Genomic DNA, 13,695 nt, shown 5'->3' with positions numbered 1-13,695 from the left:
GATCTGTCTAGGTCCCTTCCGACTCATTGATTCTATGTATTTCTGGCTTTTTCACTGACTTGTTCAGCGACTTGGGCAGATCGTTCAGCGACTTGGGCAGATCACTCACCTGCCTCTTCTCTCTCCAATGTATTTGTCAGTTTTGCCTAGTTAGCTGGTAAGCTCTTGGGGACAGGGACTCTTTCTATGCATTTGTACAGCACCTAGCACAATAGGTTCCTGACTTAAGTTGTGGCATTCTAAGCACTTTAAAAATGTAGTAGAAAATGATTTAGTTAGTGTTAGGTTGTATCACACGTGATATATCTAGATTCTCCAGATCCATATATTTGATCATTTTAAAGGTTAACTTGTCCCGTCTCCTTCAGGTAAATTGAGTTGTTGATCTTTGTGGGGAGAAAAACATAGTTTTGAGGTTTCTGAGGACATAAAAGTCCATCCTAATTTCGATTGGGGGGGGTGTGTTTTAATTTTTCTAGGAAAAATTCTTTCTCTCCACCCAGTGATGTGTGCAGAGTACGGATTGGTGTTAAATCACCTGGATTGCCTTCTCCCACCAAATGCAAACTCCCATTATTAAGGCAGTTATTTGAAATGAAGTGTTCTGGGGTTCTTCTGGATTAAAAGCGCTGTGAAAATGCAATAATATGACCATTAAACTATTTAAAATGTCTGTTTTTTATCTCATTAGTGATTTATTTTTTTTAACCATTTACTTAATTTTTCTTCCTTAAGTCACCTGCCTTGTTTTCTTGGAGCTGTTACTCATTAAACTCACGTACGTTCTTTTCATTCTTCAATACTGCTTTGCTCTTCCTTCTAGATAATCCGGCCCTGTTCTGGTTCTCTAGACATATCTCTCTCTGGGGGAGCATTTCCTTCAACCTGGCTGTGTTCATCAACTTAGCAGTTGCTCTTTTCTACCCCTTTGGAGATGATGGAGATGAAGGCAAGTGCTATTCCATCCTTCTTTTTCCTTTTTCTTTTGTTTTTTTTATTGTAAACATTTTTAGCTCTCAGGATCCTGGCAGACATTGCATTTATTGTGCAATTAGCATGCTAATCACATAATAAATTGCAACATACCACACATTCAACCAATTCATGGTGCAATAAAAGGGCAAACCAGCCCCAACCAAAGTTGTTGTAGAATGGCTAATGTCATATTTGGTATCAGTCTCTTGAAGAGGAAGGTGATTTTGAGCAGCGTAGCAAAAAAGTCCCAAAAGGGCTTCTGGCACTATGTAAATCAATACCTTCATATTAAGAATAGGAAAAAAAAAATGCAATACAGGCAAAGTAATCAGAAGTTTGTGTAAAAAAAAAAAAAAACGGACTTTCTTTTCCCCCAACCTTACATTTTTTTTAATAAAAGTGAAAGATTTTACTTAACCTCTAAGACTGTAGCCAGTTAAAGGTCTGCATTCCTTTGAAAGACTCAGAAAATGTTGAGTGGCCAGGTAGAAGGGCCAGACAAGGAATGGGATGATATAAAATCCATTTAGTTTGCCAGTTTGCAACTGCTTTGCTCATTGGGAAAATATAACATATCAGTGGCAAAATATAAGCATACAAGATGAAAAAGGAATGACATATTTAAAGTGAGTAATTATGGCTCTGCTTCATCATAGATCTTAGGAACTACAAGGTCATTCAGCCTTAGATACCCCACTAAAATTACTTTCCCATATATTTTTATATGGAAGGACAAAGACTTTGGTTATGTCAGGAAACATGTCCTTGTTTATCAGTGGAAAAAGACCACTGACACAGGAGACTACGTTGAAATACAGTTGTGTTCAGCAGTGATGTAAACATTTTCTGCACAAAGTTTAATATTTTTTAATAATATTTGGCTAAGAAAGAAATATGAGAGATTTACTTTCTGACTGACTGTCGTGTGTGTGTGTGTGCAATTATTATATTGCACTGCTAATCCCATATACTTTTAGTGGAGTATCTAAGGCTGGATTATTCTGTATATTCACTAATATAGTCCAGCAAATCAATGTACAATATAAACAGGAAGTAACATGCTTAATAGGAATAAAGGGGACTGGATGACTCGGGAGATTGGTAATAAGCTAGAGAACCATTCACCTCAGGGTCACTGGGTCAGGTCCAGCCCAGTTAGTAATGTGATTGAAAGTCACCCCCAACTGATGACTCACGTGAACTAAGTTGATGGAAGCAATCCAGTTTCCCTGTTTCTAGCAGATACATGTGCTCTTCACAAATATTACTGCCACAAGTTGGCACTAGCAGGCAGTGCCATAGCAAGGAATTTTGGTGTCCGGGGCAAGCATGCACAGATCGGGGGGGGCACCCCCCCATGCTCACCCAGGAGTGCATGCAGTGGTGGGAGCTAGCTCCACTTTCCTGCACTCCCCCCCAAACAAGCTGCTCATGACTGCATCCCGCGTCCTGCCCTGGGTGGGCAGCACCTGCCCCAGTCCCAGCCCCCATTCTCCCTCACCAGGGGGGGCCTCAATCTGCCCCCCCCCATTCCCCTTCTCTCTCCCCTGCCCCTTTTCCTCCGCAAAAGACTCACCAGCTGGACAGTGCTCTCTAAGCTGCTGGGCTGGCCATGTGCACATTGCAGATGCATGCATACATGCAGTATTTATCAGCCACATCAGCCAAAATTTTTCAAAATGTTTATAACAAAATATTTACTCATGACTCACCTGTTGCCACCCCATCACTTCAGTGCCTGCAGCAGTTGTCCTGTTTGCCTCTCCCTTGCTACGGTACTGCTAGCAGACATTCTTGTTGGCTGGCTAAATAGAGAGGTAAAAGATTAAAAGGGCACAGCATGGAGACTGAACTACCCTTTTACCCCCTGAGATGGTCAGAGTGCAAGCACACCAGAAGCACTCTGGAGAGAAACTTGCAATATGGTGACTTATGCTTGTTTTAGCAAGGGAAGATTTACCATCCTTAGTACTCTCAATTTCATAAATACCAATTAATTTAAAATACACGCACATCTGATCATAAAATAAAGAAGAAACAAAGAGTTAAAAACAAACCCTTTAAACTAATAAGTATTTGCCTAATCTGAGAATTTTACAGCGTGTTAAATGCTCTGGTCTAACACCAACACGTTTTAAAACTCATTTTGTGCTGCAGGTTTATATAGTCTTAGTTTAAGAAGCCCAATAATCCAGTGATTTCAGCGATAGTGCAATTCAGCATTCTAAATCCAATCATTCCTAGCACTCATGGATGTAATAGAGGTTTATAAAAAATAAACGTAGGTGTGAGCAAAAGGGATTAGAAAAGTCATAAGGCAGACAGGCTCTTTTCCTCCTGCACTCCCCTGTCCAGTGGAACTCAAGAGGCAGTTTGTTTCACTATCTCTCTCCCACCCCTGTTCTTCCTGAGTAAAATCAGTCTGTATTCACGTGTCTGAGGTGCTTGAGCTGATCTAATCATCCCTAGAATGCTGCCTTTTAGTATAATTCTGCAATTCCTGCATCATATGACCCAAGTGAAATCACTTTTCTGACGGGCTCCTTGCCTCCACTGTGCATGTCTGTACATGTTATTGATGCAAGTTTCATTAAATGAAATCTATTGACTTTGAGGAAGGGAAGAAGAATGACTCGATAAAAAACACATGGAGTGCTTTGGACCTAGAGTTTTTTGGAGACCTGAAAATCAAGTTTGGATTTTTTTTAAGGGTCCACTTGAAGTTTCTCCATTCTTGTTGGAATGAAAAATCTATATGGAGCTGAGCTTGATCTGATTGCCAAAATATAAATACCCTCAGCTCTGAAACTTTTCTAATCCCACAGTTTTCTAATCCTAGTGATATCACGGACCCCTGTATCTGCTGCCAGATAGATATGCATGGTTTCATTGCTGAGCTGGTTATGATCTTCCTCTCCATATACCTTTCCCCAGACACCACTATCTTTCCCAGGCCGGCTATATTCTTGGCAGCATGAGAAGTTAGCATAGTAGTGACACAGCTCCAAATAGCTGAACTTTCATGTTGGGGCATAGTGGAATTTTTTGTATTTAGGCAATCACAAAAATAGTAGTGAAGTATCCTGATGAGCTCTGGAGAAAAGAGCCAACTGGCAAAACTTTACATCAGATGGGTAAACCATCTCATCTGAAAAATGCTCAGATTTAATGGCAACTTTATTATTTACTCCTGTTATTACCTGTATATAATTAATTAGAATATGGCAACAGTATCTCCTGCTATGATCAGGGTAAGTTACAGCCAGAAATAATATTGCACAAGTTGTTCTATTTGTTAGATAAATTAGCAAAAGAATGAACTGTAATGCAAAACTGATTTTCCAAAATTTCTTTTTCTTCCCTGTGTAGGTACACTTTCTCCATTGTTTTCAGTCCTCCTCTGGATAGCAGTGGCAGTCTGTACAGCAGTGCTGTTTTTCTTCTCCAAGCCTGTTGGTATTCGACCATTTCTAGTATCCGTAATTCTCAGGTCTATATACACAATAGGGCTTGGGCCAACATTGATACTTCTTGGTGCTGCTAATGTAAGTACAGAAGCATGCATCAGTTGCCTTTAATAACTCTTCAATTTGCCCTTAGATAATGTTATCACGGTGTTGGCATTAATCTTTAGCTGCTCTATAATTAAGGAAAGGAATACCTGAGAAATTCTTCAAATAATAGCAGAACTTTGTTTAGGTACAGTGGTAGGCAAAGAGTTTTTAAAGGGGTATGTATTCTGGTATAAATTCTGGAGGGGAAAGTATAGAATCAAGAGCTCTATAATAAACAATAGACTGCATGGTATCTGACAAATATCCAGGACAGCTCCATTCACTTCAAAGCAGCTGTTCTCAATGTACACCATGCCGGGATACAGACATTACATTTTTACTGGTCAGAAAGTGGTCTATATCCATAACAGAACAGAAGTTTGATATGCAAACCGGTCTATACCTGTTACAGAATAGAAGCTTGGCACATAGATTGATTTAAAAATGGTGGAACCTGGTCTAAGATTTGCTTCTGCTACCAAAGGGCAAATGTGTGTTCTAGGCCTGTGAGAAACAGCTAGTATTCACTTTGGATTCGGCTGATTCAGGGGACAGTGATTTTATTCAATGATTCAAATCACTGTCCCAAAACGATTCAGCTGAATTTGATTCAGAGATTCAGTCGCCACCAGATCGGCCAAATCTCCGAATCAAACAGGCCTCATCCACTGCCCGCTCTCTCAGCCCCGTCAATGGCTGCCTTGCCTGGTCCCAGCATCCCAGCTCTTAAAAAAAAAAAAAGCCCCACACTCACCAGCTCCTCCCAGGCCAGGGGCAGGGCAGGGTTGGGGGGCGGCAGTGGCCACCATGCCCACTGCCCCATGCTGTGTGGGGGGCTCTGCTGCAAGGCCTCAGAAGCCCCAACAGCTGCTGCAGCATCTGGTGAGTGCAGGGCTTTTCTTTTTCTTAAAGAGCCGGGACACTGGGACCCAGCAAGGCAGTCATTGACAGAGCTGAGAGAGTGAGTTGGGGTTGGCGGGCAATCAGAGGGTCTGGGGGAGCAGGCAGGGGATGGGGTTTGGCTGGGGTCCCCCCATGATCCCCTCCCTCCTCTTTCAGCCCCGCCCGCCCGCTATTTCAGTTTGCCAGAATCTGGGTTCAGCTCTTTGTGGCAGCGAGTGGGGACTGTCCAAATCTCTGAAGCTCTCCAAAGCTCTCCAAATCTTTTCCAAATTGATTCAGAGAGCTTCAAATCAATTTGGACCTTTTTATTGGTCTTCTGATTTGATTTGGGTTCGGAGATTCAGGTGCTGAATCAGGCCAAATCTCCTCCAAATCAAATCAGCACCCGAAGTTTCACACAGCCCTAGTGTGTTCTGTTTGCTACTGATGTATACTACATCACTTACAGAAAACTGGGTAGTTTAGCTTGATTCTGCCTTGGGCTTTTGAATGTCTGTACTTAGCCCATATGCTCAAAATATATCACAATCAAAAACTGGCTCTGTATGCAATACTAAGATATAGTACCTTTAATCTGAGTGTATATTATATGCAGCAGGGACTTGATCCTTTACCTAGTGGAGGAAATGGGAGATTTACTGCATTGGGATTGGATCAAACTTCAGGACTTCATTTCTCAAAATAAACCTTGATTTTTTTTCTGTAGTTTAAGAAATCTCACTTCCCTGGTTTCCTTTTGAAGTCAAAAGTATAGGTCCATGTTTGTTGCATACTTCTGATGCCATAATGTAAGCACTGTAGGTGAGGGAACCCTTTTGAGCTGTTGTCTTAACTAAACAAAACTATCTCAGATGTTGCAGGCCAGCCTAGTGTTCTATATATTACATTTAGACACTAACATTATTTAGCTGCATAATCAAAGTGGCACAGGAACTGATGTTGTTTCAGGTACTACACATGTCATGAATGGCATAACAGGTTGTTGTGTGTGGTGTCCATGTGAGGAACTGGAATGAAATGAAAAGCTAAGAAAATGTTTTTGTAATGGCTTTGGCACAACACAGCTCTTCAGGCTGCTAGTGCAGTTTCCAGTTTTCTCTTGACTTATGAGTAAGCTGTTTAATAAGGGGCCATATTTTTTCATTGTGCTTATGCAGATCCTAACACAGTGGAGTTTTGGCCCATGACTAGGGCTTGTAGGTACGATGATGCAAGTAATATATAATATTATTTCAATGTAGTGATTCTAACCTTGTCATCCCCCACAGCTTTGTAACAAAATAGTGTTTTTGGTGAGTTTTGTTGGAAACCGTGGAACATTCACACGTGGCTACAGAGCAGTCATTATGGACATGGCCTTCCTCTATCATGTAGCCTACGTCTTGGTCTGCATGCTGGGTCTCTGCGTGCATGAATTCTTCTACAGTTTCTTGGTAAGTATGTGTCTTTGTGTGGGGAAAACTGAAAAAATAGAAATTACTATTAAACATGCAGCTGTCTGATTTCTTCCTTACAGTCATGCCAAATCATAAGTATTTTTACTTATGATGGTAACTGTTGTGCTGCTACCACTTAGGAATACTCTTTTCATTAGAATTCATTTCCTTTAGGACTTAGTATCTGTGAAAGCCTATATGATCCTTTCCAAAAAAACATCAAACAGCCTGCTCTTTTCCCCGGCCATTGCCAACATTACGTGTGTATGTGGTACTTGTTCCCCTACTCCATGTCTCCATCTTGTCTATTTATATTCTAAGTGGCTGAGTACAGACACTGTCTACTACTGGACCACAGTGTGATTTCAATGCTGGTATCATGAGGTCCTGATCTCACTTTGTCTGTAGATGCTGCCATAGTAAATATGATTAATAACAACAACTTGTTTCACTATTGGTGAGGGGTTGGGTGCATCTGCCATCTACCTGCAGATTCAGCATTTTAAATGTGTACTTCTTTCAGTTCTTTCAAGTTCAGTTACTTGCATAAAATTCCTTTTATAATAGGTTGCAGGTGAATTCAAAGTAACTCTATATAAAACATAATCTTGAAAGTCATCTAACCGTTCCCTTCAAGATGAACAACCTTAAAAACCCTCTTTGCTGTTCTTAAGTAGTTTTTAATCACTTTCATTTTATTCTGTAGTGCACAAACCTTCTGGAGAGATTATATACAATCTTGTGCAGTTAAATGGCTTTTACTTTCCATTATACTCAGTATAGTATTCCTTTCAGTTTCCTGAACAATCAAGATTATGTCCAATAATTACTGTGTCTTGTTCAGAGCTTGCTTTCTAAACTACAGTTACCAGGCTTCCATCCTTACTATGGCAAAATTCCTGTTGGAGTCAGGATTTCATAGGCTAAATCTGTGTTGACCAACACTTGTCCAGGTGTTACTGAAATCAACAGAAGTGATGCTGTGCCTATAATGAGGCCCTGTTTGATAAATTCTCAAGATTTGACGCTGACTCTCTGGGTGAAATCCTTGGCCCTACTGAAGTCAGTTGCAAAACTGTCACTGATTTCAGTCAGGACAGGATTTTACTCAGTGTGTTAGCCACAGGACTCCCTTTAAAATTAGCAGGAATCTCTCACTAATTGATGCCTGGCTTAAAAATATATATCCCCAGAGAATCTATTATTCCTTCAATGCGCTTAAGGAGATCTCTGTCTTGGGATATAGTTCACAGTGTGAAAAAGCTTAAGAAATGCTAATATGCAACTAAGTTTTTTCAGTGGCTGTTTTTGAGTGACAAATGTCTATGATTCCTTGTAATTGTAAACATTCCCTAATTGCTTACACAAATTCACTTGGTAGCAGAAATATTAAAAACTCTTATTCTTGTTTCTCATTTTAAGCTGAATCTAGAATGCAATGAAAAATAGTTTTCTTTCCTTTTTTTCTTCATTATAAATTCCCTTGCAAGGGTGTGGATTTCAGAAAATTATGCAATGTGACTCATTCAGTTTACTATGGGCCATCTTGATAAATTATTATGCACCATTTTATATCTGATTTGTGTGTTTTGATATAGAACTATACATATTGGAGATAAAGCCCAAGGAGCTATAAAACATGAATAGCACTGTAAAATAAAAATACTATTTTAATGCATTTATTATCATTATTGTTACCATATTTACTCAGATATAAGAGAGCTACTCATTTACATTTACATACAAGGAAACCTCCTTAAATATATTGTCTGTTTTTAAAATGCTGCCAAAATCAGCATATGCTCAGTAATGTAAGTCAAATATGAAGCTGATTAAGTGCAGTCCACACTGATCGTGACTGTAAAATACATAGCCCATGCTGGGCAAACGTACGGATTGGGAACCTACCACAAGCATAGAATAGTATAACTCATCTAATAAGATATATGGTAGTGCCCATTCTCAGTCCCACTCAGCACCAACTCTTTTTCAAGTCAGAGTCAGCCACTACAGTGAATACATTTCAACTTCCTCTCCTCTCCTGCAGCAGACTCTTCTAGTCTTTCGTATTTCCAGTGATTCCTGTTTCTTCACCAGCCTTAAACATCTGGCAAACATCATGAAACTGGGTCCCAAACAGTTAATCCAGAATTCCTTTGTTGCTCCCTCTCTCAGCCTGTCACATATGATTAGTATGTCCCTACCCTCCATGAGGTAGAGCTGGACCAGGTTGTCCTGTGCCTCATCTACTTATGTATTTCTGGAGGATCCAACGACTTGCGACAAGAACACCCACTTCCAGTCATGAGTGGGGGGTTAATTAGCACATGGATCCTTTAGGGGTGATATTTGGAATATATGTGCATACTTGGGCAGTGCAGAGGTGTGGGATTATCATGGCTTGAAATGCTGTTGACTCTGCTGGGGCCTAGCCCAATTAATTATATGGTAAATCATGAGGCTTTGGGCTAGTATGCGTAGTTTGTGCTATATATAAGTAGGCATAAAACTGCTGAAACTTGAAGCAATTTCAAAAACGGTAAACTGCATCAATTCTGGATGAACTAAGTCTATATGTACCCATAGTAATTTGCCTATATGTTTATTTCAAGGTCAGTCTTTTCATATGTGCCCCTTACTTCCATGTGCTCAGGGAAACCAGAGCCTGACTGTAAAGGGGGAAGAGGATGTAGAAGTTGGGGGCCAGAGGGCTACCTAACCCCCGACCCCCGCACGCACACACATTTATTTTCCCTGCTATAGCAGTGGGCGGGGAACAAATTTTAGGCAAACCTCCAATAATTAGATTCCATACCTAGAAAATTGTAACACATTCATACATTTTGCATATATCGAATCTAATTATTGATGTGTTGCCTTATATTCAGGGTCGTCTTGTAGTCAAGTAAATATGGTATTAATTGTATCTTTAGGGTTTTGACATCAAAATCAAGAAAGCACATGGTGCCAGATAAATGAGAATATACTTTTCAAATGTTATATATAAATAAGAATGTACTTTTCAAATGTTACATGATTAACTTTCCTTTTTTGTTACAATGTTTGCAGCCCTGATGCTGCAATTACCTTCATAAATGAGTAAATTTAACTATGAGTCCTATAAGCTTATAGGAACTACTCAGCCAGTTCCAGCCAATCCAAATTACTCTTGTGCAAATGCAGGATTGGGAGCTCAGATCTGTGTGTGTGTATGCATGTAAGTGAGGGGGCCAACCTGAAAAATATGAATTTACATTTAGACTTCTCCATAACCTAGAGATGTTCAAATCTGGGATTTGGTCTGTTCTACTGCAGATATAGTAACCAATTTCAGCAACAAATTGGGTGTTGATTCTGAATATTGCCAGTCTACACTAGGTCTGTACCTAACATATTTTATTCCTCTAAATTCTGGGTGTTACTTTAAGATGCACTAATAAAGTTTAAAATCATATGCCATGTTCTCTCTCCATGTAGGCATGCAGAGTGCCCACTGCAATCAATAGAAGTTTTATACTCATGTATCTGGTGTCAGAATAGGCCTTAGGTTTAATTCCCAAGCTGGGGTTCTGTTCTCATGTCACATTTCTATATTGCATTGCCTTCATTCATCTGTCCCTGTCTTGTTTTATCTCTAGCTGTTTGATTTGGTGTACAGAGAGGAGACTTTGCTAAATGTTATAAAAAGTGTTACACGAAATGGTCGCTCCATTATCCTCACTGCAGTGCTAGCTCTTATCCTAGTCTACCTCTTCTCAATCATTGGTTTCCTGTTCTTAAAGGATGACTTCACCATGGAGGTAGACAGACTGAAAAACAGAACTCCTGCTGCAGGTATGGCTTTCACCTTCACATCAACATCCTTCTCAAACTTCCTTCTCACCAACAAATTTGATTGCTTTTTTTCCCTATTTTCTCTTGAAATTCATGTTGGATTTTTAAAAAAAATGTTATACACTTTTCACTCATTAGGAAAGTCATAGAATGTTAAATACAGCCTTTTTATTGAGCCATAAATATAGGACGTATTGCTTTATGTCTATTGCATTATGACAGTGTATACAATTATAACAAGTTTAGTAAATGTATGGATTTGATTTTAAAAAGTCACCCAATATATAATCTACCTCTTCTGATAGGAATCTTTCTGGAACTTTTGTTAAGGCAACTGAAGTTCAATACATAATACATAGTACAAGATACTGTTGGAGACACAATTGACCAGTGGTCTGATCCAGGGTGGCAGTCCCTGTGTTTCTGCATGTCTTTTGTTGGGTACTTTATAGATTTTTCTGACCTGGAACATTTTCTCTGGCTTTCTGCACTGAGCATCTAGTCAAAAAAATATACTGGTGATACTGGATGATGGGTTAATTGGATACAGTAAAACCTCATTAATTCAATATTGGATAGTTCAAAGTGTTAGGTACCTTGAAGCTATTTTCACTCCCCAGCCAAAAGGATGAGTTTTTGTATGCCTTACCACATGGATAATTCAAAATACATCTACTTTGAAGTTCCAAACTGTTTTTTGGTCCCTTGAACCAGGAAAACCGCATTAATTCAAAATGCAGGGAACCAAAAAATACCAACTTTAAATACTGTAAATGGGTTTAAAATAAACATACCAATAGTTCACCTACGTGCAGACTTTACTAACTGATAAGAACAAAGTGAGGAGTTACCTCAGGGATTAAATAAGAAGATTTAATGGGAGGTAGCACAAGGAGTTCCTAATGTAGACCAGCAGAAATTACTTAGGGGCCCTGTTCCTTTTGCTTGGATCAGTCTAAGCGTGGAGCTGTCCTGCCAACCCACCCAAATTGCACCAAACTCCCCACAGATCTGACATCTCTGATCCCATGAAACCCCTCCTGATCCTGCCAACCACCACTGTCCCCGATCATTCATCTAGCTGGGGCTGCTGCCCCTACCTCCCATCTGTATGAAGACTACCCTGCACCATAGCACTTGCTGTCCCAAACCCTGGCTGGTCCACATACTCCCATCCCCTTGGGAACTCCTGGGCCGACCCCCGATTGTCCCAAACTGCAGTTTTTCAGGCTACAGACCAGGATGCAGTTCTGGTGGGTAGCACCATGTGATAAGAGCCTGGCAGGTGATGACCAGAAGGAGGGTGCTGCATCCCTCCTGCCTTGCAGGACGAGGCCACCTCATAGAGGGGTGGCCAGGCATGGGGACCCGCCTCTGCAGGCAGTACGCAGCAGGCCTGGGGACCTCCCTATCATGGGAATCTCTGGAAGCTGGGAGTGCCCAAGGGGGCAGGAGCACACAGAGCAGCTGGGGCTCAAAACACCAAGCACCAGGGCACAGATGAGTCTGCCAGGCCAAGAGGTGGAGGCAGCAGCCCCAGCTGCATCCATGATTGGGAGTGGGATTAAGGGTTGTCAGGTTCAGATTGGTTTCATGGGATCAGGGGATGCCAGATCTGTTGGGGGTTTGGTGGGATTGGGAAGGGTTGGCAGAACAGTTCCTCACGTAGACAGATCTAAGCAAAGAAAAAGGGGCCCTAGGTCATTGCTGCTGGTCTACATTAGGAACTCCTTGTGGTACATCCCATGGGACAGGTCCACACATGCAAGCACGTGTGCTTGCAGCAGCTCAAATAGAAGCAGTGCAAATTTGGGTCAGGGCTTTTTGCTTCAGTGCACGTGTGCAGACATGCACTTTGTTGTGGAGCAAATTGTGCCACTTGGGGTAAAATAACCCTGCCTGGCTCCTCCTGCATCTGCAGCCAGGGGGTGCTAGAGCCCAGGGCCAGCACCTGTGCTGTCCCCAGCAGTATAAAAAGCTGCCCTGACAAGTAGCTCAGGGCTACTTGGTCTCAGGAGCTTCTGGGGTCCAGCCAATTGGTACCTGGGGACACTACCCCTTGTGCCAGCTGGACTGCTGAAGCAGCCTGGAGAGTTCCCTCTACCCACTGCAGCAGTCTGGCATTTGGGGCTGCTGCCTGGCTGTGACCTGCTGTGCACCTGCCAGACTCAGATGGGAACTGCTGAGCTAGTAGAGGCATCTGCCCCTCTGGGCCAGCTGCCAATGGACTGCGGTTGCAGGGTTGGCCTACTGCCATTTGTGCCCCCTGCCTGGCCATCTGGGCAGCTATCACCCGGAAGACGTTCCGGGTATGGTGGCCAGCTTTGAACTGTCAAAGCATGTCCTCATGGCCCCATTTGGCTAGGAGGTCAGCCACCTCCAGCTGGGTCCAAGGTGCCAGCTCTGAACAGGCAGGGTCCTGCCACTGGCCTCCATAGCAGGAATTCTGGTGTTCCCTATAGGAAAACTGAAAAATCCCTGATTAAAAAAAAAAAAAAAATCCCAAAGTCACTCTCTAAAATACCCCCAAATCGATGTTCCTCCACAAGTAAAACAAAAGACTGCTATAAAGAGAGAGTGAGACAGAGACAGCGATCAGTTGGACAATCGCGATCGCTCTCACACAAGGAGTTTGTCCTCTCACACAAGGGGTTCGGCCCCACAACAGAGGGTTCAGCACCCACATAAGGGTTTTAGTTCCCCAGCAGGGGGTTCATCCCCCCACACAAGGGGTTCATCCCCCCACACAGGGGATGCAGCCCCCCAACAGGGGATTCAGCCCCCATGCAAGGGGTTTGTCCCCCAACAGGGGGTTTGTCACCCATTCAAAGGGTTCATCCCCCAATAGGGGGTTTGGCCCCCCCCAACAGGGAGTTTGGCCCCCACACAAGGGGTACAGCCCCCCATGGGGGCCAAATGGCCCTCGTAGGGGCTATCACCTCTCCTGTAAGGCCTATGTGACCCACCCCAGCACCCCGATTGCTGCCCCACCA

General features: G+C 42.1%; 1 protein-coding gene across 4 annotated transcripts in view; it reads left to right on the top strand.

Annotated features, from left to right (window-relative positions):
* Positions 1-13,695, top strand: part of ITPR2 (inositol 1,4,5-trisphosphate receptor type 2) — a 533,709-nt gene that overhangs the window by 452,939 nt on the left and 67,075 nt on the right. For all 4 annotated transcript variants that reach the window (XM_019515702.1, XM_019515703.1, XM_019515701.1 and 1 more), the window contains 4 exons: positions 824-949; positions 4,345-4,520; positions 6,701-6,865; positions 10,507-10,702. In XM_019515702.1, the coding sequence (XP_019371247.1) occupies positions 824-949; positions 4,345-4,520; positions 6,701-6,865; positions 10,507-10,702 (663 nt within the window). The remainder of the gene's footprint in view (positions 1-823; positions 950-4,344; positions 4,521-6,700; positions 6,866-10,506; positions 10,703-13,695) is intronic.

Source organism: Gavialis gangeticus, unplaced genomic scaffold (genome assembly GCF_001723915.1).
Source record: "Gavialis gangeticus isolate Ggan-Ray unplaced genomic scaffold, GavGan_comp1, whole genome shotgun sequence".
NCBI classification, from domain to species: domain Eukaryota; kingdom Metazoa; phylum Chordata; order Crocodylia; family Gavialidae; genus Gavialis; species Gavialis gangeticus.
The sequence above is the reverse complement of the archived record's forward strand: the minus strand, read 5'-3'. Positions and strand labels throughout refer to the sequence as shown.